Source organism: Heterodontus francisci, chromosome 2, assembly GCF_036365525.1.
Source record: "Heterodontus francisci isolate sHetFra1 chromosome 2, sHetFra1.hap1, whole genome shotgun sequence".
Classification (NCBI taxonomy): Eukaryota; Metazoa; Chordata; class Chondrichthyes; order Heterodontiformes; family Heterodontidae; genus Heterodontus; species Heterodontus francisci.
In genome coordinates, this window is record NC_090372.1 from 168,456,828 (window position 1) to 168,484,702 (window position 27,875).

At 44.3% G+C, this 27,875-nt stretch overlaps 1 protein-coding gene across 9 annotated transcripts in view; it reads left to right on the top strand.

Moving 5' to 3' along the window:
- The window catches only part of mllt10 (MLLT10 histone lysine methyltransferase DOT1L cofactor), a 361,967-nt gene extending 334,630 nt beyond the window's left edge, over window positions 1–27,337 (top strand). For 8 of the 9 annotated variants that reach the window (XM_068013608.1, XM_068013670.1, XM_068013679.1 and 5 more), the window contains 3 exons: window positions 17,183–17,285; window positions 25,390–25,596; window positions 25,986–27,337. In XM_068013608.1, the coding sequence (XP_067869709.1) occupies window positions 17,183–17,285; window positions 25,390–25,596; window positions 25,986–26,030 (355 nt within the window). In that variant the 3' untranslated portion in view covers window positions 26,031–27,337. The remainder of the gene's footprint in view (window positions 1–17,182; window positions 17,286–25,389; window positions 25,597–25,985) is intronic. The other variant, XM_068013613.1, reaches the window with a different exon arrangement.
- The last annotated feature ends 538 nt before the right edge of the window (window positions 27,338–27,875 follow it).

Below are 27,875 nucleotides of genomic sequence, written 5' to 3' on the forward strand. Positions count from 1 at the left end.
GGGTTTGGAAGGTGCTGTCTAAGGAGTCTTGGTGCATTGCTGCAGTGCATCTTGTGGATGGTACACACTGCTGCCACTGTGCGTCGGTGGTGGAGGGAGTGAATCTTTGTAGATGGGGTGCCAATCAAGCGGGTTGCTTTGTCCTGGATGGTGTCGAGCTTCTTGAGTGTTGTTGGAGCTGCACCCATCCAGGCAAGTGGAGAGTATTCCATCACACTCCTGACTTGTGCCTTGTCGATGGTGTACAGGCTTTGGGGAGTCATGATTCCTAGCTTCTGACCTGCTCTTGTAGCCACGATATTTATATGGCTACTCCAGTTCAGTTTCTGATCAATGGTAGCCCCTAGGATGTTGATAGTGGGGGATTCAGCGATGGTAATGCCATTGAATGTCATGGGGAGATGGTTTGATTCTCTCTTGTTGAAGATGGTCATTGCCCGTCACTTGTGTGGCACGAATGTTACTTGCCACCTATCATCCCAAGCCTGGATATTGTCCTGGTCTTGCTGCATTTCTACACGGACTGCTTCGGTATTTGAGGAGTCGCAAATGGTGCTGAACATTGTGCAATCATCAGCGAACATCCCCACTTCTGACCTTATGATTCAAGGAAGGTCATTGATGAAGCAGCTGAAGATGGTTGGGCCTAGGACACTACCCTGAGGAACTCCTGCAGTGATATACTGGGGCTCAGATGATTGACCTCCAACAACCACAACCATCTTCCTTTGCACTAGGTATGACTCCAGCCAGCGGAGGGTTTCCCCCTGATTCCCATTGACCTCAGTTTTGGTCGGGCTCCTTGATGCCATACTTGGTCAAATGCTGCCTTGATGTCAAGGGCAGTCACTCTCAACTCACCTCTTGAGTTCAGCTCTTCTGTCCATGTTTGAACCAAGGCTGTAATGAGGTCAGGAGCTGAGTGGCCCTGGCGGAACCCAAACTGAGCATCACTGAGCAGGTTATTGCTAAGCAAGTGCTGCTTGATGGCACTGTTGATGACACCTTCCATCGCTTTACTGATAATTGAGAGTAGGCTGATGGGGCGGTAATTGGCCAGGTTGGACTTGTCCTGCTTTACAGGACATAGCTGGGCAATTTTCCACATTGCAGGGTAGATACTAGTGTTGTAGCTGTACTGGAACAGCTTGGCTAGGGACGCGGCAAGTTCTGGAGCACAGGTCTTCAATACTGTTGTCGGAATATTGTCAGGGCCCATAGCTTTTGCAGTATCCAGTGCCTTCAGTTGTTTGTTGATATCACACGGAGTGTATCGAATTGGCTGAAGGCTGGCATCTGTGATGCTGGGGACTTCAGGAGGAGGCAGAGATGGATCATCAACTCAGCACTTCTGGCTGAAGATTGTTGCAAATGCTTCAGCCTTATCTTTTGCACTGATGTGCTGGGCTCCCCCATCATTGAGGATGGCTTGGCTGTTGTTTGAGAGTAGACTGATGGGGTGGTAATTGACTGGATTGGATGTGTCCTGCTTTTTGTGGATGCTACATATCTGGGCAATTTTCCCACATTGTTGGGTAGATGCCAATGTTGTAGCTGTACTGGAACAGCTTGGCTAGGGGCGTGGCTAGTTCTTCACAAGTCTTTAGGACTACAGCCAGGATGTTGTCAGGACCCATTGCCTTTGCAGTATCCAGTGCCTTCAGCCATTTCTTGATATCATGTGGAGTGAATCGGATTGGCTGAAGACTGGCATCTGTGATGCTGCGGCCCTCAGGAGGAGGCCGAGATGGATTGTCCACTCGACACCTCTGGCTGAAGGTGGTTGCGAATGCTTCAGCCTTGTCTTTTGCACTGATGTGCTGGGCTCCTCCATCATTGAAGGTGGGGATATTTGTGGAGCTTCCTCCTCCTGTTAGTTGTTTATTTGTCCACCACCATGCGCAACTGGATTGAACAGGACTGCAGTTCTTTTTTTTTTAGAATTAGAATTAGAACATTACAGCGCAGTACAGGCCCTTCGGCCCTCGATGTTGCGCCGACCTGTGAAACCATCTGACCTACACTATTCCATTTTCATCCATATGTCTATCCAATGACCACTTAAATGCCCTTAAAGTTGGCGAATCTACTACTGCTGCAGGCAGGGCATTCCACGCCCTTACTACTCTCTGAGTAAAGAAACTACCTCTAACATCTGTCCTATATCTATCACCCCTCAACTTGAAGCTATGTCCCCTCGTGTTTGCCATCACCATCCGAGGAAAAAGACGCTCACTATCCACCCTATCTAACCCTCTGATTATCTTATATGCCTCTATTAAGTCACCTCTCCTCCTCCTTCTCTCCAACGAAAACAACCTCAAGTCCCTCAGCCTTTCCTCGCAAGACCTTCCCTCCATACCAGGCAACATCCTAGTAAATCTCCTCTGCACCCTTTCCATAGCTTCCACATCCTTCCTATAATGCGGTGACCAGAACTGCACGCAATACTCCAGGTGCGGTCTCACCAGAGTTTTGTACAGCTGCAGCATGACCTCGTGGCTCCGAAACTCGATCCCCCTACTAATAAAAGCTAACACACCATATGTCTTCTTAACAGCCCTATTAACCTGGGTAGCAACCTTCAGGGATTTATGCACCTGGACACCAAGATCTCTCTGTTCATCTACACTACCAAGAATCTTCCCATTAGCCCAGTACTCTGCATTCCTGTTACTCCTTCCAAAGTGAATCACCTCACACCTTTCCGCATTAAACTCCATTTGCCATCTCTCAGCCCAGCTCTGCAGCCTATCTATGTCCCTCTGTACCCTACAACATCCTTCGGCACTATCCACAACTCCACCGACCTTAGTGTCATCTGCAAATTTACTAACCCACCCTTCTACACCCTCTTCCAGGTCATTTATAAAAATGACAAACAGCAGTGGCCCCAAAAAAGATCCTTGCGGTACACCACTAGTAACTAAACTCCAGGATGAACATTTGCCATCAACCACCACCCTCTGTCTTCTTTCAGCTAGCCAATTTCTGATCCAAAGCTCTAAATCACCTTCAACCCCATACTTCCGTATTTTCTGCAATAGCCTACCGTGGGGAACCTTATCAAACGCCTTACTGAAATCCATATACACCACATCCACTGCTTTACCCTCATCCACCTGTTTGGTCACCTTCTCGAAAAACTCAATAAGGTTTGTGAGGCACGACCTACCCGTCACAAAACCGTGCTGACTATCTCTAATGAACTTATTCTTTTCAAGATGATTATAAATCCTGTCTCTTATAACCTTTTCCAACATTTTACCCACAACCGAAGTAAGGCTCACAGGTCTATAATTACCAGGGCTGTCTCTACTCCCCTTCTTGAACAAGGGGACAACATTTGCTATCCTCCAGTTTTCCGGCACTATTCCTGTCGACAATGACGACATAAAGATCAAGGACAAAGGCTCTGCAATCTCCTCCCTAGCTTCCCAGAGAATCCTAGGATAAATCCCATCTGGCCCAGGGGACTTATCTATTTTCACACTTTCCAAAATTGATAACACCTCCTCCTTGTGAACCTCAATCCCATCTAGCCTAGTAGCCTGAATCTCAGTATTCTCAACAACATTTTCTTTCTCTACTGTAAATACTGACGCAAAATATTCATTTAACGCTTCCCCTATCTCCTCTGATTCCACACACAACTTCCCACTACTATCCTTGATTGGCCCTAATCTAACTCTACTCATTCTTTTATTCCTGATATACCTATAGAAAGCCTTAGGGTTTTCCTTGATCTGATCCTTTGGTTGTGGGATTGTGTAGCTCTGTCTATTGCATGCTGCTTCTGCTGTTTGGCATGCAAGTAGTCTGTGTTGTAGCTTTACTGGGTTGACATCTCATTTTTAAGTATGCCTGGCATGCTGTCCTGCACTCCTCATTGAACCAAGGCTGATCCCCTGGCTTGATGGTGATGGTAGAGTTAGGGGTATGCAGGGTCATGAGATAGCAGATTGTGGTTAAAGACAATTCTGCGCCTCATGAATGCCCAGTTTTGAGTTGGCAATATGTTTTGAATCCATCCGATTTAGCATGGTGGTAGTGCCACACAAGTGCCAGTGTGAAGAGGGGTGATGTGATAAATCAAAGAGAACAAGGACTGCAAACAAGGTAGCAATAAGGGAATTGATACTCTGAATATGGCAGGAAGGGACAGAGCATACAAACTTAAGAGTGCACTAACAGATAAGGCTGGAGGTTGCGAAAATAATAAAAAAGACAGAATTAAAGGCATTCTATCTGACTTCACACAGCATTCGCAACAAGATAGATGAATTGACGGCACAAATGGAAGTAAACAGGTATGACATGCATAGAAAAAAAATAAGAGCAGGAGTAGGCCATTCAGCCCTTTGAGCCTGCTGTGCCATTTATTATGATCATGGCTGATCATCCAACTCAGTAACCTGTTCCCGCTTTCCCCCCCATGTCCTTTGATCCCTTTTGCCCAAGAGCTATATCTAACTCCTTGAAAACATACAATGTTTTGGCCTCAACTGCTTTCTGTGGTCGCGAATTCCACAGGCTCACCACTCTCTGGGTGAAGAAATTTCTCCTCATCTCAGTCCTGAAAGGTTTACCCCATATCCATAGACTATGACCTGAAATTCTGGACTCCCTCACCATCGGGAACATCCTTCCTGCATCTACCCTGTCTAGTCCTGTTAGAATTTTATAGGTTTCTATGAGATCCCCCCCCCTCCTCTGAACTCCAGTGAATATAATCCTAACCGACACAATCTCTCCTCATACGTCAATCCTGCCATCCCAAGAATCAGTCTGGTAAACCTTCCCTGCACTCCCTCTATAGCAAGAACATCCTTCCTCAGATAAGGAGACCAAACGGCGCACAATATTCCAGGTGTAGCCTCACCAAGGCCCTGTGTCATTGCAGCAAGACATCCCTGCTCCTGTACTCGAATCCTCTCACTATGAAGGCCAACATGCCATTTCCCCTTTTTACCGCCTGTTGCACCTGCATGCTGACCTTCAGCTACTGGTGTACGAGGTCTCGTTGCATATTCCCCTCTCTCAGTTTATAGCCATTCAGATAATCTGCCTTCCTGTTTTTGCTACCAAAGTGGATAACCTCACATTTATCCACATTATACTGCATCTGCCATGCATTTGCCCACTCCCTCAACTTGTCCAAATCACCCTGAAGCCTCTCTGCATCCCCCTCACAACTCACCCTCCCACCCAGTTTTGAGTCATCTGCAGATTTGGAGATATTACGTTTAGTTGCCTCATCTAAATCATTAATATATATTGTGAATAGCTGGGGTCCTAGCACCGATCCCTGCGGTACCCCACTAGTCACTGTTTGCCTTTTGGAAAAAGACCCGTTTATTCCTATTCTTTGTTTCCTATCTGCCAACCAATTTTCTATCCATCGCAATACACAACCCCCAATCCAATTTGCTTTAATTTTACACGCTAACCTCTTATGTGGGACCTTGTCGAAAGCCTTTTGAAAGTCCAAATAAACCACATCCATAGGCTCCCCCTTTGCAACTCTACTGGTTACGTCCTCCAAGAATTGATGTCATAGGGGGAGTATTTGCTAGAGTGGTTGGGGAGGGTTTAAACTAAAATGGCAGGGGGATGGGAACCTTTGCAAGGAGTCAGAGGAGGGGGGATCAAAGACGAGAACAAAAGACAGTAAGGGGAATAAGAAAAGTGATGGGCAGAGAAATCACGGGCCAGATTTAAACCGGGCCACAGTGAGAAATAGTGGGAAGGGGACAAGTAATGTTAAAAAGACAAGCCTTAAGGCTTTGTGCCTTAACGCGCAGAGCACTCACAATAAAGTGGATGAATTAATTACGCAAATCGATGTAAATGGGAATGATATAGCTGGGATTATGGAGACATGGCTACAAGGTGGCCAGGGATGGGAAATGAACATCAGTATTTAGGAAGGACAGACAAAAAGCAAAAGGCGGTGGAGTTGCTTTGCTAGTTAAAGAGGAAATTAACGCAATAGTGAAGAAAGATATTAGCTCTGACGATGTGGAATCTGTATGGGTAGAGCTGAGAAACACTAAGGGGCAAAAAACGTTAGTGGGGGTTGCATATCGACCCCCAAACTGTAGTGGAGAAATAGGGAATGGCACTAAACAGGAAATTAGAGATGCATGCGATAAAGGAACCTCTGTAATTATGGGTGACTTTAATCTGCATATAGATTGGGCAAATCAAATTAGTCACAATACCGTAGAGGAGGAATTCATGGAGTGTATAAGGGATGGTTTTCTGAACCAATACGTTGAGGAAGCAACTAGAGAACAGGCCATCCTAGACTGGGTGTTATGTAATGAGAGAGGAATAATTGCCAGTCTAGTGGTGCGAAACCACTTGGGGATGAGCGACCATAATATGATAGAATTCTTCATCAAGATGGTTTATTCTGAGACTAGGGTCCTGAATCTTAGTAAAGGAAACTACGAAGGTGTGAGGCGCGAGTTGGCTATGACGGATTGGGAAACGTTACGTAAAGGGATGACAGTGGATAGGCAATGGCAAACATTTAAAGAGCGCATGGATGAACTGCAACAATTGTTTACCCTGTCTGGTGCAAAACGGGAAAGGTAGCCTAACCATGGCTTACAAGGGAAATTAGAGATAGCATTAGATCCAAGGAAGAGGCATGTAAATTTGCCAGAAGAAACAACAGACCTGAGGATTGGAGCAGTTTAGAATTCAGCAAAGGAGGACCAAGGGATTGATAAAGAAGGGGAAAATGGAGTACGAGAGCAAGCTTGTGGAGAACATAAGAACTGACTGTCAAAGTTTCTAAAGGTATGTGAAGAGAAAAAGATTGGTGAAGACAAATGTAGGTCCCTTACAGTCAGAAACAGGGGAATTTATTATGGGGAACAAAGAAATTGGCTGACCAACTAAATGCATACTTTGGTCTGTCTTCACAAAGGATGACACAAATATCAAAGAACAAAGAACAGTACAGCACAGGAACAGGCCATTCAGCCCTCCAAACCTGCGCCGATCTTGATGCCTGCCTAAACTAACACCTTCTGCAATTCCGGGGCCCATATCCCTCTATTCCCTTCCTATTCATATATTTGTCAAGATGTCTCTTAAACATCGCTATCGTATCTGCTTCCACCACCTCCTCTGGCAGCAAGTTCCAGGCACTCACCACCCTCTGTGTAAAAAAAACTTGCCTCGCACGTCCCCTCTAAACTTTGCCCCTCGCACCTTAAACCTATGTCCCCTAGTAACTGACTCTTCCACCCTGGGAGAAAGCTTCTGACTATCCACTCTGTCCATGCCGCTCATAACTTTGTAAACCTCTATCATGTCGCCCCTCCACCTCCGTCGTTCCAGTGAAAACAATCCGAGTTTTTCCAACCCCTCCTCATAGCGAATGCCCTCCAGACCAGGCAACATCCTGGTAAACCTCCTCTGTACCCTCTCCAAAGCCTCCACATCCTTCTGGTAGTGTGGCGACCAGAATTGCACGCAATATTCTAAGTGTGGCCTAACTAAGGTTCTGTACAGCTGCAACATGACTTGCCAATTTTTATACTCTATGCCCCGACCGATGAAGGCAAGCGTGCCATATGCCTTATCCACCTGCGTTGCCACTTTCAGTGACCTGTGGACCTGTATGCCCAGATCTCGCTGCCTGTCAATACTCCTAAGGGTTCTGCCATTTACTGTATACCTCCCACCTGCATTAGACCTTCCAAAATGCATTACCTCACATTTGTCCAGATTAAACTCCATCTGCCATTTCTCCGCCCAAGTCTCCAACCGATCTATATCCTGCTGTATCCTCTGACAATCCTCATCATTATCCGCAACCTTTGTGTCGTCCGCAAACTTACTAATCAGACCAGCTACATTTTCCTCCAAATCATTTATATATACTACAAAGAGCAAAGGTCCCAGCACTGATCCCTGCGGAACACCACTAGTCACAGCCCTCCATTCAGAAAAACACCCATCCACTGTTGCCCTCTGTCTTCTGTGACCGAGCCAGTTCTGTATCCATCTTGCCAGCTCACCTCTGATCTCGTGTGACTTCACCTTTTGCACCAGTCTGCCATGCGGGACCTTGTCAAAGGCTTTCCTAAAGTCCATATAGACAACATCCGCCGCCCTTCCCTCATCAATCATCTTCGTCACTTCCTCAAAAAACTCAATCAAATTAGAAAGACACGACCTCCCCTTCACAAAACCATGCTGTCTCTCGCTAATAGGTTTGTTTGTTTCCAAATGGGAGTAAATCCTGTCCCGAAGAATCCTCTCTAATAGTTTTCCTACCACTGACGTAAGGCTCACCAGCCTATAATTTCCTGGATTATCCTTACCACCCTTCTTAAACAAAGAAACAACATTGGCTATTCTCCAGTCCTCTGGGACCTCACCTGTAGCCAATGAGGATGCAAAGATTTCTGTCAAGGCCCCAGCAATTTCTTCCCTTGCTTCCCTCAGTATTCTAGGGTAGATCCCATTCAGCACCGGGGACTTATCTACCTTAATGCTTTGCAAAACACCCAACACCTCCTCCTTTTTGATAATGAGATGACTGAGACTATCTGCACTCCCTTTCCTAGGCTCATCATCCACCAAGTCCTTCTCCTTGGTGAATACGGATGCAAAGTACTCATTTAGCACCTCACCCATTTCCTCTGGCTCCACGCATAGATTCTCATCTCTCTCCTTGAGCGGGCCAGCCCTTTCCCTGGTTACCCTGTTGCTCTTTATATATGTATAAAAAGCCTTGGGATTTTCCTTAATCCTGTTTGCCAATGACTTTTCATGACCCCTTTTAGCCCTCCTAACTCCTTGCTTAAGTTCCTTCCTACTGTCTTTATATTCCTCAAGTGCTTCGTCTGTTCCTAGCCTTCCAGCCCTTACAAATGCTTCCTTTTTCTTTTTGACTAGGCTCACAATATCCCGTGTTATCCAAGCTTCCCGAAACTTGCCAAACTTGTCTTTCTTCCTCACAGGAACATGCTGGTCCTGGATTCTAATCAGCTGACGTTTGAAAGACTCCCACATGTCAGATGTTGATTTACCCTCAAACAGCCGCCCCCAATCTAAATTCTTCAGTTCCTGCCTAATATTGTTACAATTAGCCTTCCCCCAATTTCGCACCTTCATCCGAGGACTACTCTTGTCCTTATCCACAAGTACCTTGAAACGTATGGAATTATGGTCACTGCTCCCGAAATGCTCCCCCACTGAAACTTCGACCACCTGGCCGGGCTCATTCCCCAGTACCAGGTCCAGAATGGCCCCATCCCTAATCATACTAGAAATGTTGGGGAACACGGGGCTTAGTGAGAGAGAGGAACTGAAAGAAAGCAGTATTAGTGGAGAAATGGTGTTGGGGAAATTGATGGGATTGAAGGCCGATAAATCCCCAGGGCCTGATGGTATGCATCCCAGAGTACTTAAGGAAGCGGCCCTAGAAATAGTGGATGCTTTGGTGGTCATCTTCCAAGATTCTATAGACTCTGGAACAGTTCCTACAGATTGGAGGGTAGCTAATGTAACCCCACTATTTAAAAAGGGAGGTAGTGAGAAAGCAGGGAATTATACACCAGTCAGCCCGACATCGGTAGTGGGGAAAATTCCAGAGTCCATTATCAAAGATGTTATAGCCGAGCACTTAGAAAACAGTGGTAGAATCGGGCAGAGTCAGAATGGATTTACGAAAGGGAAATCATGCTTGACAAATCTACCAGAATTCTTTGAGGATGTATCTAGTAGAGTTGATGAGGGGGAGCCAGTGGTTGTGGTGTATTTGGACTTTCAGAAGGCTTTCGACAAAGTCCCACATAAGAGATTAGCATGTAAAATTAAAGCGCATGGGATTGGAGGTAATGTATTGCGATGGATCGAAAATTGGTTGGCAGACAGGAAACAAAGAGTCGGAATAAACGGGTCTTTCTCTGAATGGCAGGGAGTGACTAGTGGGGTACTGCAGGGATCGGTGCTAGAACCCCAGCTATTCACAATATACATTAATGATTTAGATGAGGGAACTAAATGTAATATCTCCAAATTTGCAGATGAGACAAAACTGGATGGGAGGGTGAGTTGTGAGGAGGATGCAGAGAGGCTTCAGGGTGATTTGGACAAATTGAGTGAGTGGCCTAATGCATGTCAGATGCAGTATAATGTGGATAAATGTGAGGTTATCCACTTTGGTAGCAAAAACAGGAAGGCAGATTATTATCTGAATAGCTATAAGCTGAGAGAGGGGAATATGCAGCGAGTCCTGGGTGTTCTCGTACACCAGTCGCTGAAGGTAAGCATGCAGGTGCAACAGGCAGTAAAAAAGGCAAATGGTATGTTGGCCTTCATAGCAAGAGGATTCGAGTACAGGAGCAGGGATGTCTTGCTGCAATTATACAGGGCATTGGTGAGCCCACACCTGGAATATTGTGTGCAGTTTTGGTCTCCTTATCTGAGGAAGGATGTTCATGCTATAGAGGGAGTGCAGAGAAGGTTTACCAGACTGATTCCTGGGATGGCGGGACTGACATTTGAGGAGAGATTGAGTCGGTTAGGATTATATTCACTGGAGTTCATAAGAGTGAGGGGGGATCTCATAGAAACCTATAAAATTCTAACAGGACTTGACAGGGTAGATGCAGGAAGGATGTTCCCGATGGTGCGGGAATCAAGAACCAGGGGTCATAATCTCAGGATATGGGGTAAACCTTTCAGGACTGAGATGAGGAGAAATTTCTTTACCCAGAGAGTGGTGAGCCTGTGGAATTCGCTACCACAGAGAGCAGTTGAGACCAAAACGTTGTATGTTTTCAAGAAGGAGTTAGCTATAGCTGTTGGATCTAAAGGGATCAAAGGGTATGGGGCGAAAGCGGGAACAGGTTACTGAGTTGGATGATCAGCCATGATCATAATGAATGGCGGAGCAGGCTCAAGGGGCCGAATGGCCTACTCCTCCTATTTTCTATGTATCTTTCGATGTATGTTGCAATGGATTCTAGTAGATTTGTCAAGCATGATTTCCCTTTCCTAAATCCATGCTGACTCTGTCTGATTCTACCACTGTTCTTCAAGTGCTCTGCTATAAAATGTTTGATAATGGACTCCAGAATTTTCCCCACTACCGACGTCAGACTGACTGGTCTATGATTCCTTGCTTTCTCTCTACCTCCCTTTTTAAATAGTGGGGTTACATTAGCTACCCTCCAATCTGTAGGAACTGTTCCAGAATCTATAGAATCTTGAAAGATGACCACCAGTGCATCCACTATTTCTAGGGCCACTTCCTTAAGTACTCTGGGATGTCGATTATCAGGCCCTGGGGCCTGATAGAGATAAATAAAAGCAAAATACTGCAGATAATGGAAATCTAAAATAAAAACTGAAAGTGCTGGGAATGTTCAGCTACCTTGAATACATTTCTTCACACCCTGCCTCCTGTAAGGACTCCATTCCATTCTCCCAATTTCTCCATCTCCGGCACATCTGCTCTAATGATGCAACCTTCCACAACAGCGCTTCTGATATGTCTTCCTTTTTCTTCAACTGAGAATTACCCTCCCCATTGTGGTTGACAGGGCTTTCAACTGGGTCCGGCCCATTTCCCGCACTTATGCCCTCACCCCTTCCCCTCCCTCCCAGAACTGCGACAGGGGTCTCCTTGTCCTCACTTTCCATCCAACCACTCTCCACATCTAAAGCATCATCCGACGTTTCTGCCATCTCCAACGTGATGCCACCATCAAACGCATCTCTCCTCCCCCTCCCCCCCCCCCCCCCCCCCCGTCAGCATTCCGAAGGGATCGTTCCCTCCGCGACACCCTGGTCCACTCCTCCGTTACCCCCGACACCTCATCCCCTTCCCACTGCACCTTCCCAAGCAATCACAGGAGGTGTAAAACCTGCCCTTTTACCTCCTCTCTCCTCACTATCCAAGGCCCAAACACTCCTTTTAGGTGAAGCAGCAATTTATTTGTTGTACTTTTAATTTAACATACTGTATTCGCTGCTCACAATACGGTCTCCTCTACATTGGGGAGACCGAATGCAGATTGGGTGGCCGCTTTGCGGAACTCCTCTGCTCAGTTCGAAAACATGACCCCGAGCTTCTGGTCACTTGCCATTTCAACACACCACCCCCGCTCTCTTGCCCACATCTCTGTCCCGGGCTTGCTGCAGTGTTCCAGTGAACGTCAACGCAAGCTTGAGGAACAGCACCTCATTTACCTATTAGGTATGCTGCAGCCTACTGGACTGAACGTTGAGTTCAATAATTTCAGAGCACGAGTGGCCCTTTTTTATTTTTATATTTATACTTTATTTTAATGTGTTTAATCATTTTTTTTTAACCATGTGCCTGCCCACTTTTTTTCATGTTTGTGTTTTTGGCTAGGGCTGTTCATTATTCTGCCATTTAACACCCTCTCTGCACTAATGCTTTGTGTTTCACTGCACAATTAGCACACTCGCTTTGCCTTTGCCCCATGACTTCCTTGTCACTTAATCTCTCTGGCCCTCTGCCCTATCAACACCTTCCCTTTTGTTCTCTTAGTCCCCACCCCGCTTTATTTGCTTAAAACCTGTTACATTTCTAACTTTTGCCAGTTTTAATGAAAGGTCACTGACCTGAAACATTAACTCTGCTTCTCTCTCCACAGATGCTGCCAGACCTGCTGAGTATTTTCAACACTTTGTTTGATTTGACATTACAGAGACCTGACTTCAGGGTGACCAAGGCTGGGAACTGGCTGTCCAAGGGTATTCGACATTTAGGAAGGATAGAGTTAAAGGAAACTGAGAGTAGCGCTATTAATAAAGGATGAGATCAGTTCATGAGTGAGAGAGGATCTTTGATCAGAAGATCACTATGTAGAATCAGTTTGGGTGGAGCTAAGAAACAGCAAGGGGCAGCAAACATTGGTAGAAGTTCTTTATAGGCCACCAAATGGTAGGGGTAATGGTAACAAGGATAATACTGTAATCCTGGGGGACTCGAATCTACATATAGACTGGGTAAACCTAATTAGCACTGATGCTGTGGAGGACGAATTCCTGGAATATATACAAGATGGTTTTCTAGAACAGTATGTTGAGGAACCAACTAGAGAACAAGCTATGTTTAGTATTGTGCAATGAGAAAGGGTTAATTAATAATCTCATTGTAAAGGAACCTTTAAGGAAGAGTGACCATAATAATGACATTAAGTTTGAAAGTGATGTCGTTCAATCCAAAACTAGGGTCTTAAATCTGAACAAAGGGAACTACGAAGGTATGAGGGGCAAATTGGCTGTGGTAGATTGGGAAACAACATGAAAATGTATGACGGTAGACAGGCAATGGCTAGCATTTAAAGAATGAATACATGGTTTACAACAAATTTACATTCCTTTGAGGCACAAAAACCCAGCAGGAAAGGTGTTACAACCATGGCTAACGAGAAGTTAAAGATTGTATGAGCTAAAATAAAAAGGCTTATAAAGTTGCCAGAAAAATAGTACGCCTGAGGATTGGGAACATTTTAGAATTCAGCAAAGGAGGACCAAGAAACTGATGAAGAAAGAGGAAATAGAATATAAAAGTAAACTAGCGAGAAACATAAAAACGGTGTGTAAAAGCTTCTATAGGTACATAAAAAGGAAAATATTAGCAAAGACAAATGTGGGCCCACAACAGACAGAGACAGGAGAATTTATAATGAGGAATACGGAAATGGCAGAGAAACTAAACAAATACTTTGTATCTGTCTTCACGGAGGAAGATACAAAAAACCTCCCAGGAGTAGTAGAATAATCCCAAGGGATTAGCAAGATTGAGGAACTGAAAGAAATAAGTATTAGTTTAAAAAAAAAGTAGTACTGAAGTAATTAATGGGACTGTTAGTTGATAAATCCCCTGGACCAGATGATCTACATCCCAGAATGTTGAAAGAGGTGGCTATAGCGATAGTGGATGCGTTGGTGGTCATCTTTCAAAATTCTAGATTCTGCAACTGTTCCTGCAGATTGGAAAGTAGAAAATGTAACCACGCTATTTACGAAAGGAGGGAGAGAGAAAGCAGGGATCCACAGACCTGTTAGCTAGAATCAATTATAAAGGATGTGATAAATGGACATTTGGATAATCTGTTTGGGCATAGTCAACATTGATTTATGAATGGGAAATCATGTTTGACAAACTTGTTGGAGTTTTTTGAGGATGTTACTTGCAGCATCGATAAAGGAGAATCAGTGGATGTGGCGTATTTGGATTTTCAGAAGGCTTTCGCTAAGGTCCCACACAGGAGGTTTGTAAGCAAAATTAGAGCACATGGGATTGGGGTAATATATTGGCATGGATTGAGAATTGGTTAAAGAAAAAGGAGAGTAGGAATAAACGGGTCATTCTCAGGTTGGCAGCTGTGACTAGTGGAGTAGCGCAAGGATCAGTGCTTGGGCCCCAGCTATTCACAATCTGTATCAATTATTTGGATGTGGGTACCAAATGTAATATTTCCATGTTTGCTGATGACACAAAACTAGGTGGGAACGTGAGTTGTGAGGAGGATGCAAAGAGGCTTCAAGGGGATTTAGACAGGCTAAGTGAGTGGGCAATAGCATGGCAGATGGAATATAATGTGGAAAAATGTGAAGTTATCCACTTTGGTAGGAAAAACAAATGCAGAAAATTCCTTAAAAGGTGAGTGATTGAGAAGTGTTGAAGTCCAAAGGGACCTGGGTGTCCTTGTTCATAAGTCACTGAAAGCTACATGCAAGTGCCGCAAGCAGTTAGGAAGGCAAGTGGTATGTTGGCCTTTATTGCAAGAGGATTTGAGTACAGGAGTAAAGCAGTCTTACTGCAATTGTATAGAACTTTGATGAGACTGCACCTGGAGTATAGTGTATAGTTTTGGTCTTCTTACCTAGGAAAGGATATACTTGCCATAGAGGGAGTGCAACAAAGGTTCACAAGACTGATCCCTCAGATGGCGGGATTGTCCTGTGAGGAGAGATTGAGGAGACTGGTGCTATATTCTCTAGAATTTAGAAGAATGAGAGGTGATCTCATTGAATCATACAAACTTATTAACACAGCTCGACAGGGTAGATGCAGGAAGGATGTTTTCCCTGGCTGGGGGGAGGGTCTAGAACCAGTCAACACAGTCTCAGAATAAGAGTTAGGCCATTTAGGACTGAGATGAGTAGGAATTTCTTTCACTCAGAGGGTGGTGAATCTTTGGAATTCTCTACCCCAGAGGGCTGTGGAGGCTCAGTCATTGAGTATATTAAAGGCAGAGATTGATAGATTTCCAGATATTAAAGATATCAAGGGATATGAGGATAGTGTGGGAAAATGGCTTTGAGGTAGATCAGCCATGATTTAGTTGAATGGCGGAGCAGGTTCAACTTGCCGAATGACTTACTCCTGCTTCTATTCCCTGTGGTCCGAAGACAGGACTTTGTCATCACAGGGATTGTGTGGTGGTCACTCCTACCAGTGCTGTCATGGACAGATGCATCTGCAACAGGTAGATTGGTGAGAATAAGGTCTCGCAGATTTTTCCCTCTTGTTGGTTCCCTCACCACCTGCCGCAGGCCCAGTCTGGCAGATATGTCCATCAGGACTCTGCCTACTCGGTCAGTAGTGGTGCAATTGAGCCATTCTCAGTGATGGACATTGAAGTCCCCCACCCAGAGTACATTCTGTGCCCTTGCCACCCTTAGTGTTTCTTCCAAGTGCTGTTCAACATAGAGGAGCACTTATTCATCAATTGAGGGAGGGCAGTAGGTGGTAATCAGCATGAGGTTTAATTGCCCATGTTTGACCTGATACCATGAGATTTCATGGGTTTATTTATTTTATTTAGAGATACAGCACTGAAACAGGCCCTTCGGCCCACCGAGTCTGTGCCGATCAACAACCACCCATTTATACTAACCCTACAGTAATCCCATATTCCCTACCACCTACCTACACTAGGGGCAATTTACAATAGCCAATTTACCTATCACCTGCAAGTCTTTTAGATGTGGGAGGAAACCGGAGCACCCGGCGAAAACCCACGCAGACACAGGGAGAACTTGCAAACTCCACACCAGGCAGTACCCAGAATCGAACCCGGGTCCCTGGAGCTGTGAGGCTGCGGTGCTAACCACTGCGCCGCCCTGGAGTCTGAGGGAGGAAGTCCTGCCTTATTGAGCTGCCGGCCAATCAGCGGGCCGGCAGCTCTTAGACCCAGCAGCGTTACCGGGAGTGGTGGCCACTGCTGGGACTGCAGCCCAGCCGACCACAGAGGAAGACATGGAGCCGGGAGTATTCTGGTATTCAATGAATGGCCTGACACTGGGAAGTTCCGAGGAACAAGGGGACCTTGGCGTGTTTGTCCATAGATCTCTAAAGGCAGAAGGTTCTGGAGTCAATATTGAGGACTCCCAGGGTAACTCCCTCTTGAGTGTATACCACTGTGCTGCTATCTCTGTTGGGTCTGTCCTGCGGGTGGGACAAGACATATCCAGGAATGGCGATCGTGGTATCTGGGACATTGGATGTAAAGTATGTTTCCGTGGGTATGACTGTCAGGCTGTTGCTTGACTCCCCTGTGGGACAGCTCTCTGAATTTTAGCACAAGCCCCTAGGTGGTGATGAGGAGGACTTTTCCGGGTCGACAGGGCTGGGTGTGCTGTTGTCGTTTCTGGTGCCTAGGTTGATGCCTGGTGCTCCATCCAGTTTTATTCCTTTCTAACTTTTGTGTAGCAGTTTTGTACAACTTAGTGGCTTCCTAGGTCACTTCAGAGGGCAGTTGAGAGTCAACCACATTGCTGTGGGTCTGGAGTCACATGTAGGCCAGACCAGGTAAGGACGGCAGATTTCCTTCCTTAAAGGACATTAGTGAACCAGATGGGTTTTTACGATAATTGATGCTAGTTTCATGGTCAGCGTTGTTGTCTAGCTTTCAATTCCAGATTTTCATTAATTAATTTAAATGAATTTAAATTCCACCAGCTGCTGTGTTGGGACTTGAACCTGTGTTCCCAGCTTATTAGCCCGGGTCTCTGATTACTAGTCCAGTGATGTTCCCACTACGCCACTGTCTCCCCTGAATTTTATGAATCTAGTCCTAATAAAAATGTGTGCCCAAGTAGGGCTACCTTTTAAAATGTGTTTTGTATTCAGTATATTTTTGCAAAATATTTTTCTGTTTTGTAGTGTGCCAGGATTGAGTTTACTTTCTGAGCAACAGAGACAACTGTTGTTTCACCAACAGCAGCAACCACTTCAACAATTGTTGTCATCCCAGCAGCTTACTCCAGTAAGACTATTCTTTTATGACATTCAAAATAGATGAATAAGATAGCTTGTCATTTTGATAGCTTGTTAACTGCCTTATAACTGTTTTCTATTTTAAGCAAACTGAGAAACTTGGCAGTTTAAAGATCTCACATCTGAATATATAAATAAATAAAGTTGAGAATGCAATACAATATATGGTAATTTTTATAATTTATTTGTTTTTGCCTATCTTTTTATTCTGATGCTTATGCTTTTGATAATAATTTTGATGATTTTAAAATGTATTTGAAGGACCTGCATTAAATTGACCAATGAAAGATGTTAACAGCAAGACAGATAAAATGTTTACCAGTGTCGCAAGATCCTGAACAACTTGTTTTTTAAATGCAAATTGTTTTTATTATAAAAATGGCTCCATAGGTTCCCATCCACATTCTGGAAATTCCAAGGGTATATTTATACCCACCTTATACATTGCTGCTAGCCACATGTTTGTCAGGTCATGGCCTAAAGTTCCTTCCACTCCTCCAAATGAAAGGATGAGTGAGCTCTTGCACCTTGGTGCTAGATGCATCTCATGTTGTTCTGCACATAATGGGGAGTTCTTAACCTTCTCTTAATTTGACCAAAACTGGAAGGGACTTTGTCTGTCTCAAGAAATCACATTGCTGAATTGATGTATGAGGGCAGAATCTTTATGGGACTAAAGATTATTTTTTAAAATCTGAGCTTTTAATTCAGAAATAGGTAATCATTACAAAAGTTAGCAGTTGAGTAACAGAGCATGACTTATGAATCTCCCTTTGAGAGTAAGAAATGTATTGCCAGGCAAGGCACCTACCTAGAACCATGTATTTACTCAGCATTAGTGCCTTAACTTGAACACTTCGTTTCTTTTTTTAAGCTGGCTTGAGAACATAAGTCGACTGGCGACATAAGGGAGCTGGCCACTGACTGAAAAGTCAGTGGCAAACCCGCTTCCACCTCGCCCGGGGATCTGACCCGCATTTTACGGGTCCCCAGGCTTTAATTGTTCCGAGGTGGGATTTCCACCCGCTTGAGGGAGGAAGTCCTGCCTTATTGAGCTGCCGGTCAATCAGCGGGCCGGCAGCTCTTAGTCCCAGCAGCGTTACCGGGTGTGGTGGCCACTGCTGGGACTGCAGCCCAGCCGACCACAGAGGAAGACATGGAGCCGGGAGTATTCCGGTATTCAATGAATGGCCTGACACTGGGAAGTTCCGAGGAACAAGGGGACCTTGGCGTGTTTGTCCATAGATCTCTAAAGGCAGAAGGGCAGGTTAATAGGGTGGTGAAAAAGGCATATGGGACACTTGCCTTTATCAATCGAGGCATAGATTACAAAAGCAGAGAGGTCATGTTGGAGTTGTACAGAACTTTGGTAAGGCCACAGCTGGAGTACTGTGTGCAATTCTGGTCGCCACATTATAGGAAGGATGTGATTGCATTGGAGGGGGTGTAGAGGCGATTCACCAGGATGTTGCCTGGGATGGCACATTTAAGCTATGAAGAGAGGTTGGATAGGCTTGGGTTGTTTTCACTGGAGCAGAGAAGACTGAGGGGTGACCTGATCGAGGTGTACAAGATTATGAGGGGCATGGACAGGGTGGATAGGGAGAAGCTGCTCCCCTTAGTTGAAGGGTCAATTACGAGGGGTCACAAGTTTAAGGTGAGGGGCGGAAGGTTTAAGGGGGATTTGAGGAAGAACTTTTTTTACCCAGAGGGTGGTGACGGTCTGGAATGCCCTGCCTGGGAGGGTGGTAGAGGCAGGTTGCCTCACATCCTTTAAAAAGTACCTGGATGAGCACTTGGCACGTCATAACATTCAAGGCTATGGGCCAAGTGCTGGCAAATGGGATTAGGTAGACAGGTCAGGTGTTTTAATGCATCGGTGAAGACTCGATGGGCCGAAGGGCCTCTTCTGCACTGTATTATTCTGTGATTCTGTGGGCCCAGGTAAATTTTGGTTGCCTCGCTGGGGGTAATCGGTAGGGCCCCTGTGAGGCAAGGGTGGTCGTTTGGGGGGAAGAGGGGCGTGTTGGGTCTTGGGGGTGGTTGGGGTAGCGGGAGCCACCGCGCCCCCCCATCCCGAGACGATCAGAAGCCGCCTGGTTTTTCTAGGTAGCTTTTCCTGGCCCCAAGACACCCGCTTGCCACGTGTGGAAGCGGGCGAAGGCCCTTAAGTGGTCACTTAAGGCCTTGATCCGCCAGGGGCGGGCAGACTGTCGGCCCGGCCCTATGTAAAGGGAGGGGGAACAGGTCAGTATAGCCTCCCGGAGTGTCTCACTGCATTTTACGCCACCATCTAGCTTGTTGGGGTGGTGTAAAATTCCAGCCATACTCTCACTTCTGCAATACTTTTGTATACTTTTATTGGGGTATAATGAAGAGGAAGAAAGTATAGCACCTATAGTCGATATAGACTTTAGAGTCAACAAAAGTTTCCCCAGCCTACCCATTGTTTCTCTTCCTCAGCATGTGAGTATTGCACATGTATGGCTTCCCTGTCTTAATACCTTCTCCAGAGTTCCATCCAGACAGTGTAACATCTGTGGCTGGAGCAGACACATATTTGCAATGTCAATTCATCATATGTCTAATCTAATTTAATGGTGATTGCTGCACACTACAACAATAATTTTCATTTATATAGCTTCCTAAATGTAGAAAACATCCTGAGGGGCTTTGGAGTAATAGTCACTGAGACTTAGAAATGACTATACATTTTCAAAAAGAAGATTTTAGAAAGGCCCTTGAAGGATCTTAAGGAGATAGCCAAAACAGCTCAAGGCTAGGCCACCTGTAGTGAAATAGAAGGATTTGGAATTGCAAAGGAGGCCAGAGTTGTAGCACTGAAGACCATTACATTGGAGCAGTTTACAATGTTGCAGTGGGGAGAGAACATGGAGTGATTTTGAAATGCTGATGAAAATTTTGAATTCGATGCACTGGGGTCAGGGAGGCAATACAGATCAGCAAGGGGTGTAGTGATAATTTCAGTATGATGGGAGACAGCTTGAGTGACATTAGAAAATGTCACGACAAGGTAATGTTACAACCAGGTGAGAAAGGGGTCTAGGGTTCCCTTTCAGTCTTCACCTAGTCTTACGGTAACAGGGTTTTATTTTTAAGCACACTGTTTTTAGCTCCCCCTTGGTGAAACCTTGTTCACCGCTTTCCAATTATAAGGCAAAGAAACTATCACAAACAGGCTTTCTTAGGTTTAAAGAAGTTGAAATGTATTAAACTTGAATTCTAATTCGGTTGACGCCTACGGATACACGCGCGTCCACGCTAGCATGCATACGCAATACACACATAGAGGCAGGAAAGAGCAGAAGAAAAATAAAGTAGAAAGGTTTGAGGCAAGATCTGAAAAGTAGTTGTTTATGGCTCTTCGAGCTCACTGTAGAGTCCTTGATTGGAGGTAGATCTTGCTTTTCATTGGGGCCCAGTATTCTTAAACCTTGTTCGCTGAAAGAAACTTTTCTCTCTTGGGGTTCATGTGTCTTCAGTGGATTCAGAGACTTGTGAGAAAGAGATGGGAGCAGACAGGAGAGAGGTCTTCTCAGTACAGGAGCAAACAGACTTTCTTCTCCAAACTGTTTGTATAAATTCAAAAAACTCAAGTTGCTCAGCAGGTTAGTCATGTGACTAGCTGGTTTGACCATGTCTGTTTGTTGTTTCGGTCATCTTAGCAGTCAACCTGGAATGTGAGCTCCCCCACCTTTAACGTTTGGTGATCAAACGTCCTTTGTTGGTTGAATGTCAGGGAATGGCTGCTTTGTTCTTCCAAACACTGTATGTTAATATGCAAATGTATTTTCCAGCCACGGCTGATCTGTTTAACAAGTCGTCTTCACTCCAGTAAGTTTAATTTTGTCATTTTAATGTGCCTGATTCTTGGCAGGTGGGGGCCTAGCATGACACCTCCACACCCAGCGTAATGGAATGCGATTTGAGAAAAGTGCATTTCATTAAAGGGTCCAGAAAAATGTAAGATACAGAGAAAAATATGCATTTCTCTCATTCATTTGCTAATTCTTTGCAAATCTCCCCATTGTCCCAGAGGACACTCCTGCCAGCAAGTATTTGTGCAGACTCTACTGCACTCCCCTGTGGCACTTCGGTTAGGTGAGGCATCACCCTCCTGGTTTCTCTGCCCCCTGGAGGTCTTTCTTTGTCTCTGCAGATTCCTGTATATGCTGTTAGCAACTCTGGTGGGGTGCTTTTAGAGTCTGCATTTATGTAGGAGGATGTGGGACCTAATTCTTCACATTTTTCAGGGTTGGCTGACTGGACAGTAGGGGTTTTCATCTGGGATTCCTCCCGGACGTCCTTTAACCCACCCTCTTGGTCACTTTTTCCCCTTCCCTGTCTGCCCTTTTGTCAGCCTTGTGCCTACCTTTCCCTTTTTGTTTTCGGCGGGGGACCCTTACAGTTCACCAGCCCTCTGCTGGACGGTCCTCCTAACACTGGTGCAGGAATTATGGGTGCAGGTTTCACTGTAGGCTGGGGTTTCCCCTCAACCTGGCACATATGGCAACTCCTGCAGTACTCCACCACATCTTTGTGGAGTTTTGGCCAGTCAAACTGCTGTCTTATGCAGGCTTTGGTCTTTCGTATACTGGCATGTACAGCCACCGTAGTCTCGTGGGCCCTTACTATTTCTCTCCGGTACCTCTGCAGCACCACTAACTGGTTAACTACTGTCCACTCCTTGCTCTTAGGTCTGTGAGGGGAACTCCATTTTCTCATCAGTACCTCATTCTTTAAATAGTAACAATCAGGGACTCCCTCTGCTTCACTTTCGGTCTGGGCAGCCTGTGCTAACTCTCGCAATACTGGGTTGGCGCATTGAGCCTCAGCTAGGGAAAATCCATTTAATTTCCTGGGTCTCCTAACTGTCCAAAAAAAGTCTCAGACAGTACCAATGCAGTCTTCTCTGGGGGAGCTGGTTTGATTGTCGCCTGATCTACTACACGTTCAGGGAAACTGCAGGGGTCTGTCTCCTGCCACTGCCCTGTGTCTCTGACCTCCTGCAGTCTTTCTTTCACTACTGGGGGTGGGCTACCACCTTCATCCCTGCCAGATCATTACCTAGGAGCAGGTCAACCCCGTCCACAGGCAAACTAGGGACAATCCCTACGGTCACCGGTCCCAAAACTAGGTTGCATTCTAGGTGCACCTGGTGTACAGGTACAGGCATACACTGCCCTCCAGTACCATTCACCACTATTCTGGTGTTCACTACACTCTGGGGGAAATGTCAGGCCTTTTCCCAGTAAAAGGGATCTAGTGGCCCTGTGTCCCTGAGAATCACCTATGGGCTTGCTTGCCCCACTCGAGGGGTATGAGGTTACTCTCCCTTCTGACACAATACCCCGATGACCCTTAGGAAGACTATTGAATTTTGCTGCACTTGCAGCAGTAGACTTCCTGGGTCTCACTCTTACTGTAGTCAAAGCCACAGCTTGTTCTGCTGTGCTTTCCATCAGGTTTCCGTCTTCACTGTGCGGGTGTGCCCTGATTAACCCGACAGGTTTTCCCTTCAGTTTCCAGCGTCAGCTTTTAAATGCCCTGCTTTATTACAATGGAAGTGCACAGGTCTCGAGGTCTCACTCTTGCTTACAGCACCTTCCTTTTTGGATATAGGAGGACCCCCGGTGTCTCCTGTTTCCCTTTCTCTCCAGGACTGCTCAGGCTCTTTTCACCTTCCCACCCTTTGTCCTTTTTGGATTTGTGGGGGTGACTAGGAAAGGTTCTCCCGAGAAACCAACTTCTAAATTAAAGCAAACTATCAGCCAGGATGGCCGCTTGCCGGGCTCTCTGGACCCACTGCTCCTCTACATGGGTCTTTATGGACAGTGGGAGAGAGTGTTTAAATTCCTATAACAGAATTACTTCTCTGAGATTCTCATAGCTGAGCTGTACTTTGAGCCCTCAACCACTGATCAAAAGCCTTACTTTCAAACTCCAGGTAAGTTTGATTAGCTTGCTTCTTGAGGGTTCTAAACTTTTGGCAATAGGCTTTGGCTATTAATTCATATGCCCGGAGGATAGCATTTTTTGGTCAGTTCATAATTTGTTGAATTCTCATCTGGCAACAGGGATTAAACCTCATGGGCTTTTCCAGTTAACTTGCTTTGGAGTAAAAGAGGCCAGGTCTCAGCTAACCGTTTTAGCTGCCTTGACAGTTTCTCAAAGGATACAAAAAATCCTTCTACATCCTCCTCATTGAATTTTAGAATTAGTTGAGCTAGTTTTAACAATTTTGTACCCAGCCCTGAATTACCCTCCTCCATATTGGCTACGCTTTCACTGGGATTACTCTGTCGTTCCCTAGATAACTTGAGCCACTTCAGCTCTTTCTTAGCATTCTTTCCAGAATATTCTTTCTCTCTCCTCTCTCTCTCGTTCCTTCTCCTGTCTTTTATTTTCTTCACTTTCCTTCTGGAAGTCTCTCTCTTTCTCCCTCTCTCGTTCCTCAAATTCAGGTTTTCTCTGTTCCAATTGTATCTTTGGTAACAATACCCTGTCGGAGTCTGCTTCTAACCCTGTTTCTGCTTCTTCAGATTCAAGAGAAAAATGGTTGGCCTTAGGAGTTCAGACTTCCTAGCCTTGCCATGTACAGTGATCCCATACTGCTCAGCCATTTTCCTCAGCTCCTCCATAGACAGTAATTTTAACTTATCCCAACTTACTTCACCCTGGCTTGGGGAGCTACTAGCTTCAGTTGCAGACATGTTAGTATTCAAGCACACACAACCACAAAAAAACCTGTATTGAAATCTTGCTCTTTTTTTTGATTGGGAACAATTTGGCTTCCCACTTCCAATTTCTCTCGTTTGTCTATGGGGCAATTCCGGACGCAAGCACCCAAATTTCTGTTATGACCAGGTGAGAAAGAGGTCTAGGGTTCCCTTTCAGCCTTCGCCTGGTCTTACTGTAACAGGGTTTTATTTTTAAACACACTGTTTTTAGCTCCCCCTTGGTGAAATCCTTGGTTCACCGCTTTCCAATTATAAGGCAAAGAAACCAGCACAAACAGGCTTTCTTATATTTAAAGAAGAAAAGTTGAAATTTATTAAACTTGAACTCTGATGCCTACGGATACACAACGCGCCCACGCTAACATGCATACGCAATACACACATGCAAATAGGGAAAAGAGCAGAAGAAAAATTAAGTAGAAAGGTTTGAGGCAATATCTGAAGAGTTGTTGTTATGGTTCTTTGAGCTCACTGTAGAGTCCTTGATTGGAGGTAGATCTTGCTTTTCATTGGGGCCCAGTATTCTTCTTAAACCTTGTTAGCTGTAGGAGACTTTACTCTCTTGGGGTTCATGTGCCTTCAGAGGCTTGTGAGAAAGAGATGGGAGCAGACAGGAGAGAGATCTTCTCAGTCCAGAAGCAAACAGACTTTCTGCCCAAACTGTTTATACAAATTTAAAAATCTCAGGTTGCCCAGCAGGTCAGTCATGTGACTAGCTGGTTTGACTGTCCATTTGTGTATTCGGCCATCTTAGCAGTCAACCTGGAATGCAAGATCCCCCACCTTCAACGTCTGGCGATCAAAAGTCCATTGTGGGTTGAATGTCAGGGAATGGCTGCTTTGTCCTTCCAAACACTGTATGTTAATATGCAAATGTATTTTCCAGCCACAGCTGATCTGTTTAACTCCAGTAACAGTTTACAATCAATGTTCATGACAAAAATTAATGTGCCTCATTCTTGGCAGGTGGGGGCCTAGTATGACAGTAACAAGTGTTTTCGTGACATTGGAGGTTATGTAAGGGAGGACGATATTGTAAAGACAGAAGTACGTGGTCTTGGTGAATATGGAATTTGATTAAACAGTTAGATATAGGATGGTAGTTGGAGGAGTTAAAGGGTGCTCAATCTACAGCTCACTAATGATTTCTGGTGAGTTGCTGAGCATGTTCCCTGATACTCTGCTTTTACCTGTTCTATTAAGAGTCCATTATTTCCATACCCCTCTCATGATCTATGTACTTATAACTGAGGCCCTTAATGAAGATTTGTAGTTTATGTGCTGCCAACTAATGTGAAATTCACATTTTATATGTCTTGTCACTAAAATCAGGAACATCATCAGGCTCTGTTTTATCAGATAATGCAGCAACAGCACCACCACCACCACCATCATGAGCTACAGCAATTGCAGATCACTGGAGCAACACCAATCCCTATGAATAATCTACTGGCAAGTGCCCAGACTCAACCACTTCATTCAGCTCCTCCCAATCCTTTCATATCCATTCATAGTGAAACTTCCACACCAAAAGTTGCAGTAAGTGTCAGTCTGAAACAGTATATTTTACAATAGTAGTTCATGATAGAGAAGACATTTTATTCTGTTGCTTTTGTATTGTATTTCAAAGCTATTGAAATGCAACATAAATCTAACTTTTTAATTAGACTTGTTTAAAACATATGTATATACCCAAGTCTGTATTTGGTTTGAATGGTATGAACTGTTTTTTTTTAATTTTCTCGTTAATGTAAATGAAGTCACAGAATATTTTTGCAATGCACCTACTTTATAAGCTAAATATTTTGAAGTAATATGATTATTTGAAAAAGTAAAGGAATTTAGGAAGCTGAGATGAAACACTGATTTTAAATTAATTATAGTTGCGTGGAATAATTTTAATAATGTACCTTTTCCTTTCTCCCCAGAGGCTCAGTGACAAAAGTAGCCCTGTTACACAGGAAAAAAGTTGACACAGGATTTTTAAATTCCAGAATATGTCTATCCTGTTGTCACAGCAGTTCAGCCAGCTGCAGAGTGGATGAATCTTACTTGGTTTGTAGTAGGAGGAGCTAAAGGATAGCAGCAAATACACTGGTAGTCACCATTTATGAACATATAACCAAAATAACTTTCACAAGTTGTTCCTATATCATCGCAACCATTGGTTTAACTAGTCTTGCAGCTTGATTGCACTAATATAAACTTAGCTCACTGACTGACATTGGGCATCGAGGAATCTGAAAAATGAACTTGTTTTCAACTTCATTGATACAACTTGAATCATTCAGTTTTGTGCTTGTCTTGAACCATTTTGATGGCAGTAAAATTTTGATTTTTAAATATCTTTTAAATGACAAATGCAAGTTACATTGCAAAAAGTGACAAAGGAATTGTTCCTGGTTCTGCAGATGTGACTTGCATGGCTTGGAATTTGCATCACCTGAGTTTTGCATTGCATGAATTTTGTGTTATGTCCTGTTCCTTTGCTGTGAATGTGGTATGCTTCCAGGACCACTGCTAGCATGGATACTCTATTGTGGTGCAATAGGCTTCTGAGATTTTTTTGGCTGCTGGGGACCAGATCAATCTATAAAGTGGAAGAAATGGATTAGCTTGCCGCTGGGGAAGGTTCCTTTGAGAGATGTGTTGGCTGTCAGCCTAACCAAGTGCCTGTTGCTAGGTCCATTGTGAAATAGCTCTGGACAGCTAAATATGCACTCAATCACAATTCCTGTCACAGCAGCAGGAATTTCCAATAGTACATCATCTTCTTTCTTAGAAGGAATTCCCAGCTCTACATGGCCGAACCAGTTTGAACAACCTGTAGACCAACCCCCTCCACGTATCCAACTGCAAGAGTGTTTGAAGTTATGATTAGTCTCGAGGTTGAATGTTGCACAGTTTGTATCTCTCATCTGTAAATATGCTTTGGTGAATTTCATTAATTGTGGGGAAAAATTGAAATATAAAACCTCAATATTTTGGTTTGTGATATTTCTAATTAGCAGTTGTGCAGTTAACTGGAAGAGTATTGTTTTATTAATTTATTTTTATACATGCAGGGGAATTTTAGAAAAACATTAAGACCAACTGGATTTTGTAGATATTTACAAAGAAAAGTCAGTGTGGTTCATTTTAGATTCTTACTTTCAACCCACTGGTTGTTCTGTAACAAACTTTGTACAGATTTTGAAGATATTGGCTGTAGTGTTTATTTTACTTAGTTGTAAAATATCAATTGTATTAAAGAATGATATATAAAACTGTCATATCATTGCCCATTTGTACTCATGAATATTACTGGTCTGTTAATGATTGTGGGGCTAAAATAGCGACTACAATTTAGGAGTTATGGAAAATGTATCTGATAATGACTTCTTTACTGCCTTCTGTGGCCTGCAGCAAAATTAGCTGACATTTATTTATTTGTTGCTTTAATAATGGTGCTGTTGTATAACTATTTTTCAAGTGGTTTTTGGATTCCAAAGAAATTTTGAAATCTTCTGTTTTAAAAGTTTTTGTATGTTCAGCTTTTCAGCTGCCCTATTGCACATGAAAAATTAAGTTATCTTAAAAGTTAATTCTCTGCATATAAAAGTAAAATTAAATTTTTAAATTTTTTTAAAGGAAGATGTTCATTATTTTGCACATCACATCTCAGTGGCTGCAGGATGCTGTCAGTATAAATCTGGCTTGTATTTTGATAATGATCTAAGAAAGTATAGAACAAGAAAGAGAGATATGGCCTATCACTTATTTCTTCCTCACATCATGTCTACATCATGCAGTTAGCCTAGATGCCATTATACAGGGAG